General features: G+C 36.4%; 1 protein-coding gene across 3 annotated transcripts in view; it reads right to left on the reverse strand.

Annotated features, from left to right (window-relative positions):
- Window positions 1–209: 209 nt before the first annotated feature.
- Window positions 210–27286, reverse strand: part of viaf (viral IAP-associated factor) — a 155488-nt gene continuing 128411 nt past the window's right edge. For all 3 annotated transcript variants that reach the window (XM_090412100.1, XM_090412098.1, XM_090412099.1), the window contains exons 6-7: window positions 12322–12530; window positions 210–985 (exon numbers count right to left, since the gene is read on the reverse strand). In XM_090412100.1, the coding sequence (XP_090268226.1) occupies window positions 852–985; window positions 12322–12530 (343 nt within the window). In that variant the 3' untranslated portion in view covers window positions 210–851. The remainder of the gene's footprint in view (window positions 986–12321; window positions 12531–27286) is intronic.

The raw sequence follows: 27286 nt of genomic DNA on the forward strand, positions 1-27286 counted from the left end.
TACTATTGTGCTGCTTTATGTATAACATCATGCTGCTCTTACCATTTTTAAATTAATCCATTGTTTGCATTCTACTTTGTAATTAACTATTGTCACTACTGATGATGGCCTGTAATATTCATTTTGAAATATGGCCTTAAATAAATAGTATTACTTATTCCTTGTGATTTTTCATGTTAATTTAAACAAAAAATAAACAGTACCAGTACTTCAATTAAAAATTTTATTCACATTTTTTTATTCATATATAAAAAACAATCCTCAAGTGGGATAAAAAAATAAATGACAACTGCACTGAATTTTTTTTTATAACAAAGTGTATGATGATGTGTTAAGTAGTACAAAAGTTAATTAAAAATAATAACAGATTCTTCCTTACAACTGGTTTTAGTAACTTAAAGGCAGTTTAAATTTAAGCAGAATAAATGATGGAAGCAATTTATAACAGTGTCTCTAAAGTAATGCATATGTATAAAATGATACAATTTTTTGATACAAAAAAGTTTAAATTATAATTTCACAATTTCTAACAAGCTGCTTTCAGAAAAGAAAAATGATGTTGAAAAAAAAAAAAAAAAAAAAAAAAAAAACTTTTGCGTGTGCAGAAGACCCCACCCCTATAAAAACATAACACTACACAAATTTAGTTATTACTGCTCATAATCTCAGTACCACATAACTATATATTAAAAAAAAAAATAAGTTCAAATATATTAATAAAATAATATGCAGACAATCTGCTATTAAAAGTGGCAAAACAGAAGACAGACCAATGCATTTTTTTATAAAATATTAACACTATAAATAAATAAGAAAACATCAATGATTATAATGCTATAATTTTTCATTTTCTACCAGTCATCATCATCATCAGCAGCAGCATTGCTCTTCAGTGAAGATAATAAAACACATTCAGCTTTTGGGCGTGGATCTGATTCTAACTCACATGGAACAGCTCCTACTTCACCTAACATCCACTCTAATTCTATAATAAAACAAAAAAAAAATATGGAATATGACAAATGAGAAAGAAATAAAATCAGATATTAACAAATTACGAAACCCAATAATTATTTAAATTATAAGATAATAAACAAATAAAAGAGTGAACAAATAAAAATAATGCTGAAAAGAATAGAATAAGCTAATTTATGATAAAAATTAGTGAGTGATATAAGAAACAGAAGTATTTCAGTGCAGATGTGCTTAAAAATTTGCAAGTGATAAAGTTCAAAAGAACTCTGAATGAAAGAGAAACAATGCCCTTGCAACAACAACAACAACAACAAAAAAAAAAAAAAAAAAAAAAAAAAAATGTAACTAAAATAAGTGTAAAGCAGCAAATTGACATCTTTTTCTTTGCTTTCCACTTGTCAAAGAATGAATAAATAAATAAATAAATAAATAATAATATATATATATGTATGTGTGTGTATACACACACACAAGGGTGGTCTGAAAAGTTCTCGGCCTCAACCATAGATGGCAACACTATCGGCAAAATCTTTTTTTTTTTCTCTAAGTTGGTAGATCTGTCATAAGCATCCATGTGAAACTGCAAGTCATTGTATCAAGTAGTTTGTTTTATACAGCTTGTCTGAAGCAAAATTGTTGTCTGTATCCCTTGAAATGGATAAAATTCAGTATCGTGTGGTTATAAAATTCTTTGTAAAGGAAGGTTTAACATCAAAAGAAGTTCATTCGAAATTCATAAAAGTTTATGGGTACTCTTCGCCTTCATTTTCGACAATTAAGAAATGTGCAAAGTTTAAACATGGCCATACCAGACTTGAAAATGATCCACGTGAAGGACATCCAAAAAGTGTAACAACACTAGTAATCATTAATCAAGTGCACAGTATGATATTGGATGACAGATGAGTCAAAGTGTGTGAAATTGCTGAGACTATAGGCATTATTTCAAAAGAACGTGTCGTATATATTTTGCATGAAGAATTGCATATGAAGAAGCTTTGTGCAAGATGGGTGCTGCGCTTGCTGACAGCAGATCAAAAACACACTCGCATGAAAATCTCTGAACAGTGCTTGGAGCATTTTAACAAGAATAAAACTGATTTTGTACGTTGATTTATTACTATGGATGAGACATGCATTCACCATTACACACCAGAATCCAAACAACAGTCAAAACAGTGGACAGAAGCCGGTTTGTTCAGCGCCAAAGAAGACAAAGTCGGTTCCATCAGCAGGAAAGGTAATGGCATCGGTGTTTTGGGATGCTAAAGGCATTTTGTTTATTAATTATCTTGAAAAGGGTAAAACAATAACCAAGAAATATTATTCCAATCTTTTAACCAGACTAGACGAAAAATTCAGGAGAAAAGACCCAGTTTGCAGAAGAAAAAATCATCTTTCATCAGGACAATACACCTGCCCACAATGGTGTTTTTGGCAATGGGAAAATTAAGGGATCTGAACTATGAATTGTCAGAACATATCCCTATTCCCCAGATTTGGCTCCCTCTGACTTCTATCTCTTCCCAAAACTCTTCCTTGCTGGTCAGCATTTTTCTTCAAATCAAGAGGTGATTGCAGCTGTAGAGGGGTATTTTGGAGATCTTACTGAGAACCACTACAGGGACGGGATAATAGTGCTGGAGCATCGCTGGAATAAATGTATTAGTCTTAAGGGGGATTATGTTGAAAATTAAATTAATTTTGAAATTATAAATTCGTTTTTTTCACTGTTAGGCCGAGAACTTTTCAGACCACCCTTGTATATATATATAAATGAATAAAAGATGAACTGTATTTACTGATGATATTTGTTTAGCTTTAACAGCACAATCTATAATTATTGGAAATAATACAACAAATATAAACATCACTATGTGAAAAAAGTTCAATTTAGTATTTATTATCCCTTTGTCTTATCCTAACTTTACTTGAGATTGCAATGTTTGATTTAACAATGTTAATCCTAGGAATCTGTTAGATGTCTGAGTAGCAGCAATAACTTTAAACATATGATGTTCTGAGGGTGTTATGACTGTTTTGCATAAGAGAAAATTAATCTGTCTCTACATCATTTAATACTAGTTAACTAAGTCCTATTCTAAGGTCTAATAAATGTTCCCCTTGTTATGGATAAGTATGAATCCAGATTCCTTTTGCAGCCAGATGATAGATGATAAATACTTTTCTATTTCGTAACCTCATCTCATCTTCTCAGCAATAAGTTAGGCTCACATTTCTAATTCTAATTTTTCTAATTCCAAGTAACCTGGAATTAGAAAAAGCTAATGCCACAAGAGAGGATTTAATCCTATTATGCATAGTCTGTATGTTTGTCATTTGTTTATTAGTTTGTCTAATCTTTAAAGGTACCTGTGGCATGACTATAAATAACAAATTACGTGATAACCACAGTAATTAACTTTAAAGAAATGAAAGTACAGATATTTTGTGCTGAAAATAACTGAAAATATCATTACATCATCAGTGCATGTGGAACTGTCAGTTCTATATGAAACAGGCTAACGAAAAGCCACTATAAAGGTATATCCTACATGGAATTCAGATTAGGTGTTTCCAACCAAAGGACATCACTGTTACTGACTGAGCTATAAAGGCTTAGTCCCATCTTCCTCTCAGTTAACTGCATGTCAAGCCAAGTAACTTGGCTTACATAAAATTGATGCCACGATAAAGATGTCAAACCCATCTATATAATAGTCTGCTAAGTTGTCTTTTAAATCTTTGATATCCAATCCCATCTCCTCTATGAATGGTGCAAAGAAAGTCAAGAGTTTGTGATGAATTGGTACTCTGCATTGCAAATTTCCATTGGTAATCATAAAAAAAATTCTGCATAAAAAAATAATCTTTAACAAAAATTATTTTTTATTAAGAAATTTAATTTCAGTCGGCATAGATGAAGCCCTTTAGTCAGAAAGACATGGGTTCAATTCCTGTCAGTGAATATGGGATGACATCAAATCTCCATATGGATATTCTGGTTTGAAAGTGGATAATTATCCAAAAGTAATATCTATTTGACAATGTTTTCTTAATGAATAAAGAACCAAGAAATCAAAAAGGGTTTGAAGGATTTAGAATGGCGGTTGCCCAGTTCTTAATGTGGAGATGTCTAGTTATTGAAAAGGGTGGTGAAGGAACAAAGCAGGAAGATAACATCCAGTATGAGTAAACTTGTGGAAGCCCCATAAAGAAACACTATTATCTGGTTTCTTTGTTAACAGAACCTCCAGAAATGAAAGTTATCTAACTCTAATGTGAAATTTAACTTTATTTTGATTCCTACTAGTGTACTGTCGATTAATTTTAATGGTACAGATGAGAACACAGACTGATAACAAAATAACTATTTATTAAATTATTGTGGATATTTCGCTGGTATTCTATCCAACATCTTCAGAGCACAAAAACAGTTTGTCACAATACGCGAGATAACCACAATCCAGTATAACAACAGGATTAGTTCCAATGACACTGCTCTCACTGCTGAATTCACACACTTACATCACACCTTCTTGGCCAATGGCTATAATCTGCATAAGATAGACAAAATATTAAATGCTACTAATGTGTGTGTGAGGGGGGGGGGAATTCTCTTTAATATGTGGTGACAGTTTTGTCACCATCCCATACATTAAAGGAACATTTGAAAAGATATCTAGAGTGCTTAATAAACATCAACTATACACCATATTTAAACTGTATGTGAAATTGGAAACTCTCATACGTTCAACCAAGGTCAGAATCTCTCCATCACATCCAGGAATCTATGAAGTACCCTGTTTGTGTGATTGAGCTTACTATGGACAGGAAGAACTGTGGACATCCACCTCAGTGAACATAAAAAATACCTCAGGCACTATTGCTATGGCAAGTCAGGCCTAGCAGACAATGCTTTAGATACCCCCTGCACATAGGATCGATTGGAAAAAAACAGAAATGCTGCACTGAAGCTTTTATAAGTCAGAGAGGTTGTTCCTGGAATCAACGGAAGCCTTGAAACATATTCCAAACTCCAACAAGTGTGGCTGTATAAATTTGCCAAAGATGTGGGAGACAGTCATCTTAAGACCAAGCTTTCTTTCTATGTTCTTTTTTTTTTTTCAACATAGATGATGCCTAATTAGGACTTTAGTCTTTGTGTTGTATGTTACAATTGTTCAAACTAATCCTACTGTTATAGTGGATTGTGGTTGTCTCACGTACTGTGACAAACTATTTTTGTGCTCTGAAAATGCTGGATAGAATACAAGCGAAATATCAGCAATAAGTTAATAAATAGTTATATTCTTATCAGTCTGTGTTCTCATCTATACCATTAAAATTAATCAACATGTATGATGAACACATAAGCCTTCCCACACGTCTGCTAGTGTACTGTTCAACAATTAATTAAAAGCGTTTACTACTACTTATACATTTTTTTCAGTCATAAAATATAATATTAAAAATGTTTCTATCATACTGTCCTTTAATTTATAGATTAGAAGCCTTCAATTAATCCTCATATCAATTCACAGTCCTGTGAATTGATCATTTTCTCAAGTTTCTTCATCCCCTTCATATCCCAAGTCACCTGAGCAAAGAGTAATCTAAATGTAGCCTGATTACGGAGGCTACATACAATGGAATCGACACACCATTATCTCTGATGATCAACATCCTTCTCAGTATTCACTGCTTTCACAATGTATTGCCGAAATTTCAAATTTCTTTCCACTATCACCCATTAGGCCTTCTTGGTCCTCCACTTTCTTCAATTTAGTTCCATAATCAGAGAATGCAATCTTCCAGCTGTGGATCCCAAAGTTAAAAATCATACACTTAGCTATATTAAACTGTGGAATCAATGAAATGTGGGTATATTTACCCACATTTCCAGCTTATTCTAATCTTAAAGACCACAACATTTGTACCATTATCAATAACACAACTGAGAAGTTTCAGATCATCCACAAATAACCAAATATCTCCCTGCAAAATCCAGTGATAATATCACTGTCATAAAGAATGACCAGTATTCGTCCCAGTAACTGAGCTCTACCAAACTCCACTTGACCTTCCTCCTGCTTGTTATTTCTCCCCATATGAAGCTCTTCAATATCTTTCAACCAACCAAATCGCATTCCAATCGGCTAGCAGATTAAACTATTTTTTTTTGCAACTTAGATATCAACATGTCACAACCAACCAAATGCTTTCTTAAAATCCAGAAATATTATAATATATGCATTACTCTCAACAGCTTGTCACTTCATTATAAAAAGTGACCAAATTACTAAATGAAGGTTTTTGTGTCCCTAAACAAATCCATGCTGAGCTCAATAAATCACATTACCATCATCTTCCTAATTCTGTATGCAAACAAGCCTTGCTATTTATTTATTTATTTTACATTTCAAACACAGAATAAATATAAACTGGTCTATTGTGTGATACCTTCATTTTACCATTACTCTTATGCAATGGCACTATTTTTCCCTTCTGCCCCTTAAGGAATGTTTCAATTTATTTAATTTTTTATGTGAATCCTGCCCATGAAACATTGAAAATCTATAGTATAGTACATTAGTACAGTAGGAGCCAAGGATTTAGATGATACCTTGGCAGTAGACACTGGGTGTTGAAATGTGCTTTTATTGCTATAGCCTCTGATATTATTAATTTTATTTCATTTTTTTGAAAGTTGAGAATTGTCACTTTTTCTATTTCGGGAATATAATTATATTCAACTGCATGTGTAGAATTTCTGTGGTTGTGATTTTAGAAGTTTATTTAGTTTGTTATTTAGTTTTTTTGTAGAAAATATCAGGGTTAAATAAAAGACAATTGAAGTAATATTCATATAACGAAGAACCCACAGATCTAACTGAAGTCCAACATAGATAGATAGATGGTTTGATAATTCTGAATGATTCATGAAGACAACCTTATAATGAGAATATTTAAATATGTTTTATATTTTTATATTTCTTATGTATGGGAAATTGAAAACTTTACTATAGGGAATATTTATTTTATCTTGAGGGGTAGCAGCTCTCATCTTGGCTGTCAAGTGTATATAGTTTATTAATTGTTGGAAGGAGGCCTGGTTTAAGAAAATCTGCTTCAAACAAATAATTTCCTGACTTAAATCTTTGGGAACTTTCATGTAATTATACACATTTATGAATTGGAAAAGTGCAAATGATTTTTTTTTTTTTTACAGTGTAGATAATTCCCTACATTGGTTGGTTTATGATAAATTTTCATACAGATATTATTTCCAAATCTTGTGAGCGTTAGGTTTAGAAAGTTCATGGAATTATTTTGTTCGTACTCAACGGAGAAACACAGTCTATCACTATCAGTGCTTAATTTTGTCTGCCTTTCATCTGTCAATCTAGTAAAATAACCAGCCCATTTCCATTTACATGCCTATTAATCTTTTAAACCTTTTTTCCCGATTTCTTTGTCAAGATGGTCATTTAGCATTTCCTGAGACTCTTCTTTATTTTTTGCTAAAAGAATAATGCCAGCTTTTGTCTTTTTCTTCTGAGTAATACAACTATATCAATTACAGATATAATGGCCCCAAACATTTCATTTAACTGTTTGAGGCCATTGCAATAGCTGACTTTTGTCTATTTGCCCTGAGGAAAACAAGGACCATGTTTAACTAGGTTGCATTCCAATCATTATGATCAATGTTGTGCCACCATATCTGTGTGTGGTTTAAGACAATACAGAAAACAATTTGGTACACTAAATCTAAAACTGCCAGCACATCCTCTGTCATTCAGGTAGGTATCTAGAAATGGGGGTGCACAGGAAGAGAAACACAGGATACCTGGTCAAAATTCTCATTAGTTCTTCACACTGCTTGCAGGTCATAATGGAGATCTGACTGCTAAGTAACCTTAAGGAAATTATACTGATAATTAGCAGCTATCAGTATTACATTAATATTTTTGTAGATGATGATCACTTTGGGAGATTGGTGATCCAAAGAGAGAACGCTTTGTCTAACTATTTCTCTGTTGTTTATTTTTTAACGGTATATATTAGAACACAGAAAAATAAGTAAATAATTAATTTATTAACTTACTGCTGATATTTTGCTGGTGTTATAGCTAGCATCTTCAGAGCACAAAAACACAGTTTGTCACAATACGCGATACTATAACAACATGGTGTAATCAACAGACTAGTTAAACAAAATTGTAGCAGCAACACAAAGACTAGAGTCCTGATTTTGGCACCCTCTATCTGAAAAAAAAAAAAATTGCAGCTATCATATAAGACTAGAGTCCTAAAACAGAGAAAAAAAAAAACGGTACTAGTTTTTTCTTAAGATGACTGTCTCCCAGATTTTAGGCAAATTTATACAGCCATATTTGTTGAGATTTGGAGTGTGTTTCAGGGCTTCTGTTGCCTCTAAGAACTGACTTATAAGAGCTTCTGTGCAGTACTTTTGTGTTCTTCCAGTTGATCCTGTGTGCAGAGGTATCCAGAGCATGGTCTGCTAGGCCCAACTTGCCATAGTGATAATGCCGGATGTATCTTTTGTGTTCGCTGATGTGGATGTTCACAGTTCTTCCTGTTTGACCGTAGTACGCTTGATTACATGAGCAGGGTACTTCGTAGACTCCTGGATGCTGTCCTTGGGTGAGCGGATAAGGGTTGCTAATTTGCCACATGGTCGGAATGTGGTGCGTAGTTCATGTTTATTAAGAATTCTTGAAATCTTTTCGGATGTGCCTTTATGGGATGGTGACTGTTTTGTTGTAGTTCTCTGTGGTGGATAGTGGGAGGGGTTTCTTCTTAGGAGCGTTTAGTATTTTGTTTATCTTATGGGGATTATAGCCATTGGCAAAGAAGGTGTTGCGCAAGTGAGCCAGTTCAGCAGCAAGAGCATTGTCATTGGAACAGATTGCTCTTGCTCTGTGGGTTAGCGTTTTTAAAATGCCATATTGTTGGGAAGGGTGATGGTATGATTGTTTGTGTAAATATCTCCCTGTATGTGTGGGTTTTCTAAAAACTGAAAATGATAAGGAACCATCTGGAAGACGTGTGATAAGTGTATCCAGGAAGGGCAGACAGTTATTTGCTTCCAGTTCCATTGTAAAGTGGATTTTTGGAGATGTTGGCTATTTAAATGCGCTAAGAATGTTTCCAATGTCTCTGGGCCATGTGGCCAAATAGCTAGCATATCGTCAACAAAGCATAGCCAAAGAGGCTGTATTGATTGCTAGTTTTTCCAGGTGTTCTATTTAAAAGTTGGCTGGGGGGGGGGGCATGTCTGTCGCATCTATTTGTTTGTATATTTTCCCTTTCCATTTGAAATATCCTGCATGTATTGTGAATTTGAATAGTTCAAATATATCAGGGGGGAAGTGTGACTTCAGTAGATTGAGGGTTTCTATTAGTGGTACATTGGTGAATAGTGACGTAATATCAAAGCTTACTATTAAGTCTGAGCTTTTTTAGGGTATGGTGTTGTAAGATGCTTTTTAGGTGGGCTGAATTTTTGACAAAGGAGGGAGAATTGTTTGTGAGAGTGGCTAGTAGCTTAGCTAAATGTCTAGCCAGTTTGTACATGGGACTATTTATACTGTCCACAATTGGGCGTAGCGGTGTACCTTGTTTGTGAATTTTTGGTGCTCCATAAATCCTAGGTGTTTTAACCTGGAAGGGCTTGAGTTTGTTTACTGTGTCTTTGGGCCAGGAAGTGACTTTTTTCAATAATTTACGTGCCTTATTCTTTTGCGTGTTGGTGGGATTGCGATCTATAATTTTGTATGTTGACTGATCTTGTAACAGTGTGTGCATTTTGTTTTCATATTCTGTTGTGTTCATCACCATGGTTGCATTCCCTTTGTCTGCTTTTGTTATGATAATCTGGCTATTATTCTGTAGCTTTTTTACCGCAATGATTTCCTTATGTGGGATATTATTTTGGGAAGGCTTAGACTTGATTAGGATGTTGGCCACATCTAAACGTATGTTGTTGGCTATTGTTGGAGGCAGGTCATATATTCCCCGTTCGATGGATGCCATTATTTCAGCTTTTGGAACTTGTCTGGGAGTCACGGCAAAATTGTGCCCTCGACTTAAAGCACTAGTGGCTTCTATGCTTAAGGTGAGTGACGATAAATTCACGACGATGGGATCTTCTTGTAATTGCGGTCGTTGTATAGTGTTGCGTTGTTGGAGATTTTCAAACTTATTTTGGTTTTTGACTATGTTGACTTCTTTTTTAGCCGTTGCATCGGTGATGTTATCTAGGATCTCCCATAGTTCCGTATTCAGAATATTATATAGCGATTCACGTAGTGCGTTGATGGTTGAATTGATTTTGCTAATTCCAGACGAGTGGCGTTAATCTGTTCATGTAATAGCACTACACTCGCTTATTTATAAATGCATTGGGCTTTGGCCGAGTGGAACTTGTTTTTGATTTTAACACGGTTCAGTATTAAATTACTGTCTCGGCACCTCTTTAAGAAGGCTAACCTGTTCAGTTGCCACACCAACTTTACTTCCACTTACCGTATTGTCGTGTCTTACGTACGATATCGTCTCCGTGAAGAATCCTTAAACGTGTGGACAGACTTATGTGTTTGTTGTACATGTTGCTTATTTTTTAACGGTATATATTAGAACACAGAAAAATAAGTAAATAATTAATTTATTACCTTATTGCTGATATTTCGCTGGTGTTATAACCAGCATCTTCAGAGCACAAAAACACAGTTTGTCACAATATGCGAGACTATAACAACATGGTGTAATCAACGGACTAGTTAAACAAAATTGTAGCAGCAACACAAAGACTAGAGTCCTGATTTTGGTGCCCTCTATCTGGAAAAAAAAAAAAATGCAGCTATCATATAAGATTGGTCTGCTAGGCACGACTTGCCATAGTGATAAAGCCGGATGTATCTTTTGTGTTCGCTGATGTGGATGTTCACAGTTCTTCCTGTTTGACCGTAGTACGCTTGATTACGTGAGCAGGGTACTTCGTAGACTCCTGGATGTGATAAAGGGGGAATGCTGTCCTTGGGTGAGCGGATAAGGGTTGCTAATTTGCCACACGGTCTGAATGTGGTGCGTAGTTCGTGTTTATTAAGAATTCTTGAAATCTTTTCAGATGTTCCTTTAATGTATGGGATGGTGACTGTTTTGTTGTAGTTCTCTGTGGTGGATAGTGGGATTTACTTATTTTTCTGTGTTCTAATATATACCGTTAAAAAATAAACAACATGTACGATGAACACATACAGGGTGTTCGGGATAAATTTGACAGTTTCGTAAGGAAAAAGAAAATCTTCTTTGTATCTATTAAATTTAATGAATTGACAAAAAAACATTACAGGCAGAGTTAATTACAATACTATCAACAAGATTTACTCAAAATAACCACCATTAGCATCGATCACAGCTTCAATTCTGCTTCGGAACCTCGAACAAGCTGATGCTACAGTCTCCCTGGGAAGGGCCGCAAAAACTGTTTTAATTTTATCCATTAACTGGGCTTTTGTATTACTGGAAGTGCGATTGGTGTCTTTTTCAACTGCGCCCCATACAAAATAATCCATGGGGTTAAGGTCTGGGGAGTTTGGAGGCCAAACATTTGGACTGGTGAAGTCGTAGAAATTTTCAGACAACCATTTTTGACTTTTCCCAGAGGTGTGGCAAGGGGCCGAATCCTGCTGCCATACATACGGCCTACCATTGGCTACCCTTGTTATCCAGGGCTTGACTAGAGTTAGCAACTCCACGAACAAAGCCCGAATTCCAATGCCAGGGTTCTTCAACACCTGTTCCTGCAGATTTGCGAGGAATTCTGCTGTACGAACGCAATCAGATCGTCTGCTAGGGATCTTTCTTCTTGTTACATCCTCGTAGTCACCATTGCAAGTCTCTAGTTCATGCCTGATTGTTTTTACTGTATTCAGGGAGCATTGGGCAGCAGTCGTAATATCCTTATTTTGATGGCGGGCACGAATCATCATGATACAAGTTATTCTCTTCCATGATTCAGGTGGGTTCCAGCTATCCATCCTTTCTGACATCTTGTATATGAATGAAGAAGGGTCCAAACTTTTAAATGAAGAGAAGTGTGTGTTAATACATGTAACTTACGGAAAAATATAATTAATTATAAATATGTCAAATTTATCCCGAACACCCTGTAAGTCTGTCCACACGTTTAACTATTTGTCTGTTTTTTTCACTAACTGTTCAAATGCTATGTTCATATTCTTCACAAAATATACAATAACTTTCTTTAAATATACATTCAATTTAAATAATTTTTCAAGATATTTAGATCAATACCATCTATTTTCAGGTTTGTACCACCAAATGCACTGGAGCCTATAAACTGTTTCTTCAGTGTGCCTTCAAAATATATAAAAATGCTAGGCAAATTATGATCTGGAAAATTTGGAATACAAGTTGAGGAGATACTCTTTAAAAACTTTGTGGCAGGAAACTTTCTTGATAGTTGTTCAATATACTGATTGATTAAACTACACAGTGGAATTCTGAAATTAAATATATAAATAATCTTAGTCTTTAAAAATGTTTTCAGTCCTTATTATAAACTACACTAATAATAAAATTATATTTTTAATCCAATTAATTACTCTTTAACTGCTGAAAAAATAAAAATCAATGATTTATTTTTTTTAAAAAAATCAAAATTAATGAAGAAAAATGAATATGGAATAATAATCCACTCTTTTAATACCAGTAAAACAGTCAAATTCCTTCAATACTGCATTAGTGCTATGAGGTTCTTGCTGGGCATTTTCAACACTGACTGTTATATTGAGTTCAGTATAAGGTATTTACTATAGTGAGAATTATGATTCAATATGATAAACATGATAGCACACGCACGAGGGCTGCTCAATAAGTAATAAGACTAATTTTACTGTCGCGAAACCACTCATCACAATATATATATATATATAAGAGGAGGTGTTCGGAGCACTGTAGCAAAAAAAACGTATTGGATGAAATTCAACCAAACTTGGTGTAAGTACACACTGGAGCATTGGGTTTTTTATTTACAGAAGATAAAAAATAGTACAAAATTCTGCCACCAGAGGGCTTTTGGTGCTATAAGTGCATAGTTAGGGATTAATTAAACAGTAATGGCCAGAAGAGAAAACAGATTTATTTTTGTGTTCACATAACTTATAATATATAACTTGCAGTTTTCTACAGTTTTATAGTGCGACTAGCATCTTCATTATCAGAGACACAATGACTAAAACTCAACGGTCCTTATGGGAACCAACCCTGATAATCATGTCACACAATACAGAGGGCCTCTCCTCTGTAAAAGAAGATATTATTGCAAAAATGTGTAAAGAACAAAAATGTGATATTTTATGTCTACAGGAGACACACAAAGGACCTCAACAAGTCAGACCTAAAATTGCTGGAATGAAGAAGCTCAAAAATGAAATACCACATGAAAAGTATGGAAGTGCTATCTTCACTTGGCAGGAGCTCCAGGTTACAGGATGCCAAATCACAAACCAAAATAACATAGAAATCCTTGGAATAGATCTGGATAACATCAGTGGTTTCCCCATATATAAACCACCTAGTATAACCTTTGCTTTTGAAATGTCCCAGTACTTGACACAAAGGAAATCTGCTATTATTATAGGAGACTTTAACAGTCATAGCACACAGTGGGGGGTTATAGTGAAACAAATGAGGATGGAGAGAGTTGAACAGTGGGCTGAAAGTAATCAAATGAATTTTATACACGATCCTAAACAACCATCATCATTTAACAGTGTAAGATGGAAAGGAGGTTATAACCCAGACCTTGGATTCGTTAGTCATAGACTAGTTAATCTGTGTGCTAAATAAGTACTTGCACCAATCACAAGTTCACAACATTATTATTATGGGGGGTGCTTAAGAGTCAAAGCTGTATAACTGAGAGGAGACCTCCACATAGCCTTTAAAGAAATGCGGAGAACCAACCAGGGCTTCTGACCTAATGTCCAATCCTCACCTTCTCGTGATGCACCCGGTTGGGAATCTACCAGAATACTGAACGAACGAGGATGGACTGCCAATTTGAGATTTAGCCGACCAAATTGAATTGTATTCTTATTGGCTTAAACCAAAATACAAAATGATGGTACAACATGACAAATTTCATGCCGGCTGGGGCGCGCCCGGTTAAACAAGGCCCCTGTTGTTTTCGCAGGGAACCGGGACGAACAACGCAAAGTCAGCTACTGGAACAAATCTGAAAGCACACCCCAACATCACCAAAGTTAAAGATCGGTACTATCAACATAAAAAGACTGAATGGCAAAGAAATGAAGCTAGCTGAAGAATTAGATAAGTACCAGATCGACATAATAGGGGTGACTGAAACAAAAAAGACAAAAACTGGTGAGATCTTTCTGAGCAATAAATACAAAATGTTATATTCAGGAAATGACAATCAAGGAAAAGAAGGAGTAGCCAAGTATTCAACACAAAATACGAGGCTACCATATATTATCGCATATAATGCAAAAAATTTATGGTAAAAAATACTACTTTAAGTTAGGGGTTCGCATTATATGCGGATCCTAAAAATATAACATCTTATTAGACTTGCACACACAATATATACTACCTAATGCCTATGCAACCAAATCTACTTGACCCACTCGCATTCAGCGACTGAGCACGCATCGTATCTGCGGATAAAGCTACTTACATTACTGGCATTATGCGCAGATACGATGCGCTCTTTGTCACCGAATAATAGAGCACAGTGAGATAGATAGAGCACAGTTAGGTATATCGGTTTAACCACAGTTCGTTTTAAATATTATTCATTAAACAAATCTAGCCTGAAAATGAGCCAACAGAAATGTAAACGTTCATCTTTTGAAGCAGGATTTAAATTGCGTGTCGTGCAGTTTGCAGAAGAACATAATAACAGTGTTGCTATGAGAGAATTTGGTGTAGCAGAGAGTAATATTAGACTTTGGTGTAAGCAAAAAGACAGTCTTTAAAAAATCCCCAAAACGAAACATGCCCATCGTGGAGATGTAGCATCCTTTCCAGAACTCGAAGAAGAGCTAAATGAATGGATTTTGACGCAACGACAAGATGGCATTATAGTAACAAGAAAAGCAATTCATTTTCGAGCTCTACAACTCAAGAATGGTAAATTCAAGAACACATCAGGTATTTCATCTTTTCTTACTTCGCCTGGGAGGTGCAACAGATTTATGGAATGCAAAGCATTAACATTACGACACCGAACAAAAATTGCACAGAAGTTACCAAAGCAGCTTGAAGAAAAAGTGCAGTCCTTACATAAATTTACCATAAAATTACGGAAGTGTCATGGATATGAACTTTCCCAAATTGGCAATTTGGATGAGACACCCATGTACTTTGATATGCCTGGGAATCGAACAGTAAACTCACTTGGTGAAAAGGGCGTCTTCATAAAAACAACGGGACATGAAAAAACGCATTTTACCATTGTTCTAGCATGCATGGCAGACGGAACCAAATTAAAGCCAACAGTGATATTTAAAAGGAAGAAAATTCCGAAGCATATGAAATTTCCACCAGGTGTAATTGTTTGCACCAATCAGAAAGGTTGGATGGATGAAGAAGGTGTACAATTGTGGCTGGATCAAGCATGGAACATACATCCAGGTCGTTTGTTATGTCAACAAAGCATGCTAGTCTGGGATATGTTCCGGGCGCATTTAACATTGGCAAGCAAAGAGAAAGCACATGAGCTACGTACAGACCAAGCAGTTATACCAGGTGGTCTAACTTCCGTTATGCAGCTGCTTGAATAAGCCATTTAAAGATCACGTACGTGAAAAATGGAGAGAATGGTTGTCATCTGGTTTGGTGAAGATGACAAAGAGTGAGAATTTTCAGAAGCCTGAGATCACCCTAGTCACCAGCTGGTTTAAGGAAGCATGGGATTCGATACCATCTAAAATGATTCAATGCTCATTTCTTAAATGTGGAATAAGTAATTCATTGGTGGATCCGAAGATCACATCATATACGAAAGCGAGGATGACACACAACAAATTGGAGAGCATGAAGACGATGATGACAACTGCTACACTGATGACGCAATCCCTACAGATGAATTTATAAATGAAATGTTTGACAACTCAAAAGATGAAGAATTTAAAGGATTTTGACATTTTATTTTAAAATAAATATTTCATTTGTTAATTCGTATTGTATTATTTATAATGTTATGAAACAAGATTAACAGATCGCTATATACATGGACATGGCATTTTAGGGCTAGTTTTCAAACAAAATTTCTAGTTCGCATTATATGCGATAATATACGGTAATCTTCTTGAATGGCAGTCAGTCTCAAGTAGAGTGATGTGGGCAAATATCAGAATGGGGAACTGGACAATGAGACTTATTTGTGCCTATGGTCGCACAGAAGGTTCTACTAAGGTAGAAGTGGAGGAATTTTTTGATGCTTTAGAAAAAGCAACTGACACAATGAAAAAGGAAAAGTTGGTCCTTGTTGGGGATCTAAATAGCAGAGCAGGAAATGATTGTGAGACATACAAAAATATTTTGGGAAAATTTGGAGAAAAGAACAAAGTTAATAATAATGGCAAATATCAGTTGGATTTCTGCTCAGGACATGGACTGGTTATTACTAACACCATGTTCCAACATAAAAATGTGCACAAATTCACATGGAGAGAAGATGCAAGGAATAAGAAAAGTCTCATTGACAATGTTATTGTTGATAGTGATGTTTTCTCCCTGGTGCAGGACACCAGAGTGTACAGAGGATTTGAAATTGAAAGCGATCACTATTTAGTCTTGGGCAGGATGAAATTGCATTTCATATTGAAAAGAATAACATGTAAGAAAGTTTTAAAGCGAATAAAAGTTGAGCAGCTCTCAGATGGGATCTGTAGACTAAAAAACACAAAGATTATTGAAAAAAAAATGAAAGTGTTTGAGAACAAGAACCAAACCTTGGAGATTCAGTGGCAAACTTTGAAGAAAACCTTGATTGATTCAGCCAGAGGAAGATGTGGTGAGGTTGTCTGCAAGGATAGAAAAATTAGAACTCCATGGTGGACACAGGAAATTAAAGAGGCAGTGAAGGAAAAGAATAAAGCATATCAAAAGTTCCTGGCAAATAAGTCAGCTTTTGCTCTTAGAGAATACAGAGACAAATGTAAGAAAGCGAAACACTGTGTAAAAAACTAGCTAAACAAAAGTCATGGGAGGACTTTGGCAAGAACATAGAAAATAAATATCAAGAAGGTGGCAAGATATTCTGGAGGTTGTTGAAGAAGCTTAGAAATGGAAGAAAGAGTGCTGTAAAAGGAGTTAGAGATGATAAAGGTGACATGAAAACAGAAGAAAAAGATATCCTTAAACTATAGAGTAATTACTTTGAAAAATTGCTAAAAGGAACAAGCAGTGATGATAGCATAGTGGTAAAAAACACTGATCATGCATGTCAGGAATACATAACCATACTTGAAGTAGAAAAAGCCATTAAAGGCTTGAAATGTGAAAAGGCAGCAGGAGTAGATGATATTCGACCAGAAATGCTGAAGTATAGTGGTATAAGAGTCTTACAGTGGCTGCACTGCATAGTTCAGAAAGCCTGGACAGAGGAACGAATTCCCGATGATTGGAGTAAAGCTCTAATAATACCCTTATATAAAAAAGGAAATAAAACTGAATGTGAGAATTACAGAGGTGTTTCCCTACTGAGTGTTCATGGCAAGATGTATGCAAGTATACTTGAGAAACGGTTCAGAAGAATTGTGGAAGAAAAGCTTGGTGAAGAACAAGCTGGATTCAGGCCAAATAGAGGCTATCAGGTTCAGATCTTCACTTTACGACAAATAGTTGAGAAAGCATTGGAATATAACAAAGATCTGTATTTAAGTTTTGTCGACCTGGAAAAGGCATATGACAAGGTGCCAAGAGAGAAGCTATTCAAGTTATATTGTGTAAATGGGGCATTATATCAAGCAATACTTAGTCTTTAATTGAGTTGTAAGTCAGCAGTTAGAATTGAAGGAAGTACAGGAAGATAGTTTGATGTTAAATGTGGTGAGAGATAAGGATGTACATTATCCCCTCTGTTATTCATTATCTATATGGATCACATTATAAAGGAAAGTGGTATTAAACATGATATCAGAATTGGAGATGTTAATGTCAGCTCTTTGCTTTATGCAGACAATGTTATACTTCTAAATAAATCCACTACAAGTTTGCAAGATTCCCTGACTAAATTGAATAACTGTTGTAATAGATATGGTATGAAGGTCAGCATTAAAAAGACAAAGACAATGAAAATAGGTAGAATCGTTGAAAATGTCAACTGAGTTGTGAACGGAGAACCTGTGGAACAAGTAAAACATTTCAGCTACTTAGGCACAATTTTTAGTGAAGATGGTAAATTAAATATGGAAATAGGCAACAGAATCAATAAAGCTGGTATGGTAGGAAGTCAACTGAATAAATTCATATGGAATAAGAGAGAAATTAGTCGGAACAATAAATTAGCTATATACAAGACAGTGTTCAAACCAGTTTTAACTTATTGATCTGAGAACTGGGTCAGAAGTAAAACACTTAATCAAAGACAAGAGACAGCATATATGAGAGTCCTGAGAAAGATTAGAGGCATGAACAGATGGCATCAATGGAAATATTATATTAAAAACAAGAATATTAGGAAAGAACTTGACATTGTCAGCATCCAGGAATGCGTTAGCAGAGCTAATCTCAGGTGGTATGGTCACTTAAACAGAATGGGCGAGGAAAGATTAGCAAGACAAGTGTTCTCTGCCAGGTTGGCAGGAAAACGACCCAGAGGAAGACCAAGATATAGGTGGATTGATATGGTACAAAGTGCCTTAGACGATAGAAATATAAGATCTGATAATGTTGGAGTCTTGACAAGTAACAGACAGATTTGGAGGAAAATTGTAGATAGGAAGTTAGTAATGATGTTAATTTTTCATGTAGTACTATCATATCCTGTACATACCTTGAGGGTACATGTCAGGAATTTGATGATGATGATGATTATTACGGGCAACTACAAGGAGTCGACAGACTCATCGAGGTAGGCCCTAACATCACATCAAGAACAACTATCCGACATTCTCACAGTATCTATCATACCTAGCCTTGAACTCATTCACAGTCATGGCACCTACAACAGACTGTGGCAGCTTATTCCACTCATTTACCACTCTCCAAGTAAAAAACTTAGCTCTAACATCATTGCTAACCACATTCTTGCCCAGCTTCCAAGTATGGCCCCTAGTCCTCCCATCACCAGTCCTATTCTCAAAAATATCTTCTGAATTAATCTTACAGAAATCTTTCAGTAATTTGAATGTCTCAATCATATCACCCCTTTTCTGTCTATTAACCAATTTCTGCAACCCACAAATCTTCAACCTATTCTCATAAGGTTCATTCCATAGACCTGCTATAATCTTGGTCACTCGTCTCTGGATCCTCTCCACCTCCTCCCCATCAAGAAGAAACCCTGGCGCCCATATCTGGGCACAGTAGTCTACATGGAATCTTATCAAGCCTCGATACAGAGGAACAATAACTTGTTTGTCTCTGCTTGTTAAAGTATTTTTCAGCAACCAAGTGATTTGATGAGCTGATTTAGCCACTTTTGCGATGCGCCCCTAAACTTCAACTCCCTATCCACCAACACTCCCAAATCCCTGGCTTCATCAATCTCCTGGGGTATGGTTCCACCAACGTGATATACTGCTGCTAATCTTTTCACCCCAAAATGCATAACCTTACACTTTGCCACATTAAATTGACATCCATTTTCCTTAGCCCAGTCCTCCAAACTATCCAATTCATCTTGCAAAATTTTGACATCCTGTGCACTCACTATTCCACTACCCAACTTTGCATCATCAGCAAACAAGTGAACACTTCCTCTCAGATCCTTTCCTATATCGTTAATGAACAAATTGAAAAGAAGCAGCCCAAGAACAGAACGCTGCGGCAAACCACTGGTCACAGGCCGTCTTTTGGACTCTACTCCTAAATAAATCACTCTCTGGTATATCTCCATCAACCACCCTCCTATACATCCACATATGCTGCAGTTTACTGATTAGAAATCCATGTGGTATCCTGTCAAAGGCCTTAGCAAGGTCCAGTAGAATCACTATAAACCCATTACCTTATCCAGTTCAGCTGTCACTCTGTTATAAAATGCGAGCAGTTACTGAGGCATGATCTACCCTTCAGAAAACCATGTTGTCCCCCATACAGTATCCCATTTTCATCTATCCAATCCTGTATTTTTCTCTTGACTAATTTCTCCAAGACCTTGATACTGATTCCTAATATGCAAATCAGTCGGTAATTTACAACAGCAGTCTTGGAACCTCCTTTATGCAGTGGAACTATTTTACCCTCTTTCTACCCCCTCGGACCTAACCCAGACCTGAGACTCAAATTAAACAAAATAGTCAAGGGCACTGACAATTCTTTAGCCGCTTCACGTACAACATGCGCTTTGTATACCATCCAATCCCACAGATGTATTGACATTGAGATTTTGTAATAGACTATTCACCTCCACTTCATTCACCACAATTACCATATAATCTATTGGTTCATTCATTCCTGCAATGTCACCACCTGGATGATATACTCTTGCAAAGTGCTCTCACAGTAATTCAACTATATCAATTGATTTGGTTACTTCCCTACCATCGGCATTCTTTAAAATCATTCCGCCATATATATTTTTTCTTTTACTTGCAGCATATCGAAAAAACTGTTTAGTATTCTCTTTAGCCTGCATGGCTAATTTTCTTTCATAATCCGTTTTTGCTTTTCTTACCACACTCGTTACCCTTCTGGCCTGCGTTTTATACCGTTCATGTGCCTGCTGGTCACCTTTCTCCTTAAATTCCCTCCACAGTTGTTTCTTTTATTGCAGCTCAAGCTTAATGGTGTTATTCATCCATTTAACCCCTACTTGATTTATTATTCGGACTCTAGGTATACAGTCAGCCATTGCCTCCTGTAAACACTTCTTAACTGCATCCCATGCACTATCAACGTCCAGCCCTTGCAGTTTTACATGCCATGGCACTGAACCAATCACACTCCTAACCTTGTCATACTTACCAGCCCGATAATTCCACATGTATCCTGTCTTAATTGTAAATCCCACACCTTTAGCCACCTCCCAAGTTCAGACCCTAGGATCTCTCTCACCAATTGGTAGCAACGTGGTCATATCCGTTACAGCCAAATTCTCAGATGCAATTACTTGGTCAAGCACTCCCTGATCCCTAGTATTACATGCTGTCACAGATAGTTATCCCTTAATAACCACATAAAATCCAATTCCTTCCCCCCATGTGTCCTCTTCTCCTTCCAATCAATGTTACCATAGTTGAAATCTCCCATAATAATTACCCTCCTTCCACTCATTTCTTCTATTTGCTTATGCATACTATCTCCACCATCTATTCCATCACCTGGTCTATAGTAGCACCCAACTGTATATTTTGTTCTGCTAGCCACAATCTCACACCAAATGGCCTCAAATGTGCTCTTTTCTCTATCCTGCAATTCAACTTCTATTCTCCTTGGCTGCAGCTTATCAGCTATCATCAATAACACTCCTCCCCCCCATTTTATTCTCCCTGTCACTCCTGAACACACCATACCCCTCACATTCAATCCCACTAGCTATATCATCTTCTGTCAGCCATGTTTCACTAATGCCAATAACCTGTGGCCTGGAAGAACCAACCAAGGCCAAAAATTCTTCCTTCTTGTTCTTAATACTTCTGGCATTAGTATACATGAATTGCAGAAGCCCATTTGTCCCATCCCTATTTTGATGCCTAATACTAACTATCCCATTCTGATTTGTTGTCTTTTGTACTCGCTCGGACATATTACACACATTCACATACTCAACTGACTTCCTAAAGTCTACATATCTACTTCCCCCCCCCCCCTTAATAACTCTAGTTTCCCTGATTCTGCACATCCCCTTCCACTACATTCAACAACACCTTTTCAAGTCTCCATACACTAAATCCATTCAAATGTAACCCATCCATCTTATATAAATCCTTTCGCCCATCAAACTCACTCCACACCACTCCTCCTGCATAATTCACGCATAAAGTCATTAGCAATTATGGCCCTCCTATATTCTTCACTGTTATGCCGCGGCAATAGACTCGCCATCCTAACTCTATAACTCTTCTCTTTTGCTAAGCAATTCCTTCAAATCCTCTCTCATAGCAATTTTGTCTCCTTTCAAATCATTTGTACCTGCTACTACTATCAATTCTTTCATCCGCTGCTTTTGCATTCTAATTGACTCGCTTACATCCTTAACGTTCGCACCAGGTTGGTACGATTATGTTAAACTCTCAACTATCACACCTCTTACTAAAGAATCTCCGTATAACACTCGTTGTTTCATTTTCTTTACACTCACTATCATATATTCTTATTTTTCCTATCATACTTTTGCCATTTATTAGTCAGCACGCTCGGTAAACAATTTTGCCCAGCTGCCGATTTGCCCTCTGTATCACTCCGCATAACCATGCGATCTCACTCATTGCATCAGTCTCATCATTTTAATTTTCCGTTAATTCTAGGTATACAGTCAGCCATTGCCTCATGCAAACAATTCTTAACCGCCTCCCATGCACTATCAACAACACCTTTCAAGTCTCCGTACACCAAATCCATTCAAATGTAAACCATCCATCTTATATAAATCCTTTTGCCCAACAAACTCACTCCACACATACACAAATTCCATGGACCAATAATGCTGCAAGTTTTCCCACCAGTCTGACTTAAGGAGATCGTACTTAGAAGATGCTTTAATTTTAAAAAAGCTAACTGGGAACAGTTCTCAAGAGAATTAGACAAAAACCTGACCAACATTTCACCCAGACCAGAAAATTATGGAAAGTTCATCAAAGCTATTAAACGGTCTGCTACCAGGCACATCCTAAGTGGGTGTAGAACATGCGACATTCCAGGTTTTACAGAGCACAACGTGGAAATATACGAAAGATATTGTAACCTATATGATAAAGATCCATTTTCATCAGAAACAATTGATGCAGGAGAGGAACTTATAGCAGCACTGTCTGAAAAAAGAAGTCAACAATGGGCAGAGAAAATTAAAAGCTTAGATATGAAACACAGCAGCAGGAAAGCCTGGCTCTTACTCAAAAAATTATCTGGTGACCCCACAACAGCAGCAACTGAAGTTAATATAAATGCAAACACATTGCAACTCAGCTATCTATGAATGGTAAACCAAGTACCAAAGGAAAAATACCTAAAGATTATATTAGAAAAGTTAGGGATTCAGAAAATAATCTCTTCAAAGCACCATTTACTAAAGAGGAACTAGAAAATGCCCTTAAAGTCTTAAAAACAGGAAAAGCTGCCGGTATGACATCAGAAACGAGATACTAAGGAATCTGGGAGAAAAGGCAACAGAGTGGTTGTTAGAATTTTTCAACTTTCATTGGAAATTTGTTAAAATACCTAGCATATGGAGGCAAACAAAAGTAATACCTATTCTGAAACCGGGTAAACCTGCTAAAGATCCAAAGGGCTACAGGCCTATAGCTCTCCTATCCATAACACTGAAGCTGTATGAGAGGTTAATCTTGAACAGACTAAGTCCAGAAACAGAGAAAGCGCTGATAAAAGAACAGGCAGGATTTAGACCAGGAAGATCATGCACTAGACAAGGAATAAAATTAACACAGTTAATTGAGGATTGCTTTGAAAGGGGGTTAGCAACAGGAGCTGTATTTATAGATTTGACAGCAGTATATGACACACTAAATCTTAGAAAGCTTATAGTCAAAATTTACAGCATGACAAATAGCTATTGGTTAGTGGAGATATTTAGATCATTGCTGTTCAGTAGGAGATTCTTTGTTGATTTTCAAGGAAAAAAGAGCAGATGGAGTATCCAGAAAAATGGTCTACCTCAGGGAAGTGTGCTATCTCCCCTCCTCTTCAATATATATACTAATGACCAACCTATAAACCCAAGGTCAAGAACCTTCTTATATGCAGATGACCAGACAATAGCCTATCAAGCAAAATCCTTTGATGACATTGAGAAGCAGCTCATACAAGAGCTAGAAACCCTTACAGTTTACTATAATGAAAATCAACTGAAACCAAATCCCAGTAAAACCGAAATGTGTCTTTTCCATCTCAATAATAGGGAGGCGAGGAGAGAATTGAATATAGAATGGAATGGTGTGAAACTGGTCAATTATCCAAATCCAACTTACCTAGGTGTTACAATAGATAGGACCCTAAATTATAAGCGACACATAGAGAAGACAGCAGCTAAAACTCAAACATGTAATAACATTCTGCACAGATTAACATCATCTGGATGGGGTGTAAATCCACAAGTACTGCACACCTCTGCACTGGCACTCTGCTTTTCGACAGCTCGAGTATGTTAGCCTGGTTTGGGAAAGATCATCACATGTCAAAATTATTGATAGGGTTCTTAATGAAGCATGTCGCCACATTACTGGCTGCCTTAAGCCTACAAAAATTGACCATCTATGCTCACTGTCTGGTATTGCACCTCCTCACATCAGAAGGACTACACAGAGCAGATATGAGCAGAAACAACAACTAAATGATGAACAGCATCCTTTGTATGGACATATTGCAATACATAAGAGGCTAAGATCAAGGAAAAGTTTTATTCACTCATCAGACTGTTGGTTGATTCCATAAAAGCCACAAGGTTAACAATGTGGCAAGAACAATCTCCAGAGGCACTAAGAAAACACAGAACTTAAACGAATCTCTTCCTTCCGATTTACATCTTGATTGGCAAAGATGAAAGACATTGAATAGACTTTGTTCTGGAATGGGCAGATCAAAGCAGAATATGGCCAGATGGGGCTACACAGACAATGACAGCTGCTCATGTGGTGAAACACAAACCATGGATCATCTTCTGCAATGCTGCTTAATAGACATTAATAATATATGTAACCAAGAAGATTTAATGTAGTGTAATGAAACAGCTTTAAAGTATATTAGTCACTGGATGAGTGAAATTTGACATTTCATGTTTTTACTTAATATTTCATGCAAGTGGCATGTCTGTCTTTTAATGGCTATTTCTTTAAATGTACGTGTTTAATCATTTATATGCATGCCCTTACATTTTCTGTAGGTTCGCACACGAAATAAATAAAATACTTACAGATGAACATGAACTCCTTTCAGATGGTCTAAGAACTGCATTCTGTGAATGATATTTTTATTTTCTATAGTAGAATGCAACAGATCTGCATTGATTTGCTTCACATGCTGCATTATTCTGTATTTCAAGGTTGCTAAATCAACCTGTTGCCTCAGGTTGGACAGCAGTGCCATCTGTTGTCAATAGCTCACAGGAACGTGTCCTTCATAAACCATGTATTTCAGATGGTCCCACAACCAAAAGTCACAGAGGTTGAGATCAGGCGAACAAGGTGGCCAGGCTGTGAGAAATGCAGGACTAATCACTCTGTGTTCTGTGAAGTTTGCAACATTCACTGTACCAGCAATCCAATGCGAAGTGGTGCTTCATCTTGCATGAATATGGTAGTCAAGGCATCTCTTCGCTGCTGCAGTTACAGAACAACGAAGTTGCGCAGCATCTCTTGATATCTAACAGCAGAGATGGTACAAGTCACTGGTCCTGTCAGGCAAAGTTCTTTGAAAAAGTACAGACTGATAATAAACGATGCAGTGAAATCACGCCACATTGTGACTTTTGGTGAGTATGAAGGGGTCTAATGGAACACAAGGGTTATTTGCAGCCCAAATGTGGCAATTATGTGAGTTAACACTACCATTCAGATAAAAATGTGCCTCGTAACTACACAAGATCTGTCACAGCTATGCATAACCCATCTCCATTCGAACTAAAAACATCAGGGCAAACTACAATCAAGTTTCTGTGTTACCATGAAGCAAAGCTTGAGTATGGGAGATCTTGTAGGGGGAAAACCTCAACATTTGACATAGGATTTTCCCCACAGTTCAGTATGGCATGCGCAGTTGCCCCAAGCACTTCTGGACCCTTATGCGTTATTCATTCCATGTTTCATGATGGTAGTTGCAATTTCATCAACTTGTTGAGGTATAATTTGTTTGCACCCTCATCCTTCCCTCACTGCTAAAGATTGGCCATTTTTAAATCGTCAACTGGATTGAGATCTGAAAAATGAGCTGCATGCATTAAAAAAAAAAAATGTAGAAATGATTAGCCTCAAGAGCCTAAATCCATAGAAAAGAAGCACTCTATGGGTATTTGTCATAGTCTTGGTTTTGGGACAGAAGGTCTTAAAAATTGTAATTTCCTATATTATTATTATTATGAGACACCTCCAAGAGGTCCGAAGACTCATCGAGGGAGTACACCTACTCTACATCTCTCTGTCTCCACTACTCATCCACCAATTACAACTACACCAACACCATCTACCGCCCACCACCACCGCTAGTATTTTCACAAACATCCATGCCACGGTGGGATTCAAACCCGCTGCCTTTTAGCTGGAGAGCAGATATGCTACCCACTCAGCCAACCAGTCTGGCAATATCTCAGCAATTTTTACACATCTATATCTAAGGTCTCTTTTATATCTATAAAGTCTCTTGATGCAATGAAATATACTGATTTTCTCTATTTCATTCAGTGGTGGTGTTCAGGGAATGTCTGCCAAACTTTACTGCACACAGCTATAGCAGTAAATGTTTTTTCAGGTTTGTTAGACAGTTGTTAACTGCTTTTTTTCCACTGTGTATTCATTATATGTTTTAGGAGTGAGGATAACAGATGTTACCCTGAAGTGGAATATGAAAGCTATACGGCAATTACATTTCTTTCAAGTCCATCCAAGATATTAAAAGTACTTTGGATAAGTAACAAAACAGGTGTGATTACATTTTGTATTTGAATCAACAATTAAAAAACACAAAAATATACAAGTGAATAAATCATGAGAATGAATGCTCACTTTTCTATATATCATTAATACCAAATGTGTTCACATGATAATTGCTCTCCTACCTCCATATCTTTTCCACTGATGCTTCATCAATGGAAAAGACTTTTCAATGTTCATCCTGGTTACCTGATGGATAATAGCGGGGGCCTTTTATAACTAGGCAATACTCTAGACAGTATGAT

The sequence above is a fragment of the Typopeltis vanoorti genome, chromosome 22, assembly GCF_054136105.1.
Source record: "Typopeltis vanoorti isolate ZY-2024b chromosome 22, IOZ_Tvanoo_1.0, whole genome shotgun sequence".
Lineage (NCBI taxonomy): Eukaryota > Metazoa > Arthropoda > Arachnida > Uropygi > Thelyphonidae > Typopeltis > Typopeltis vanoorti.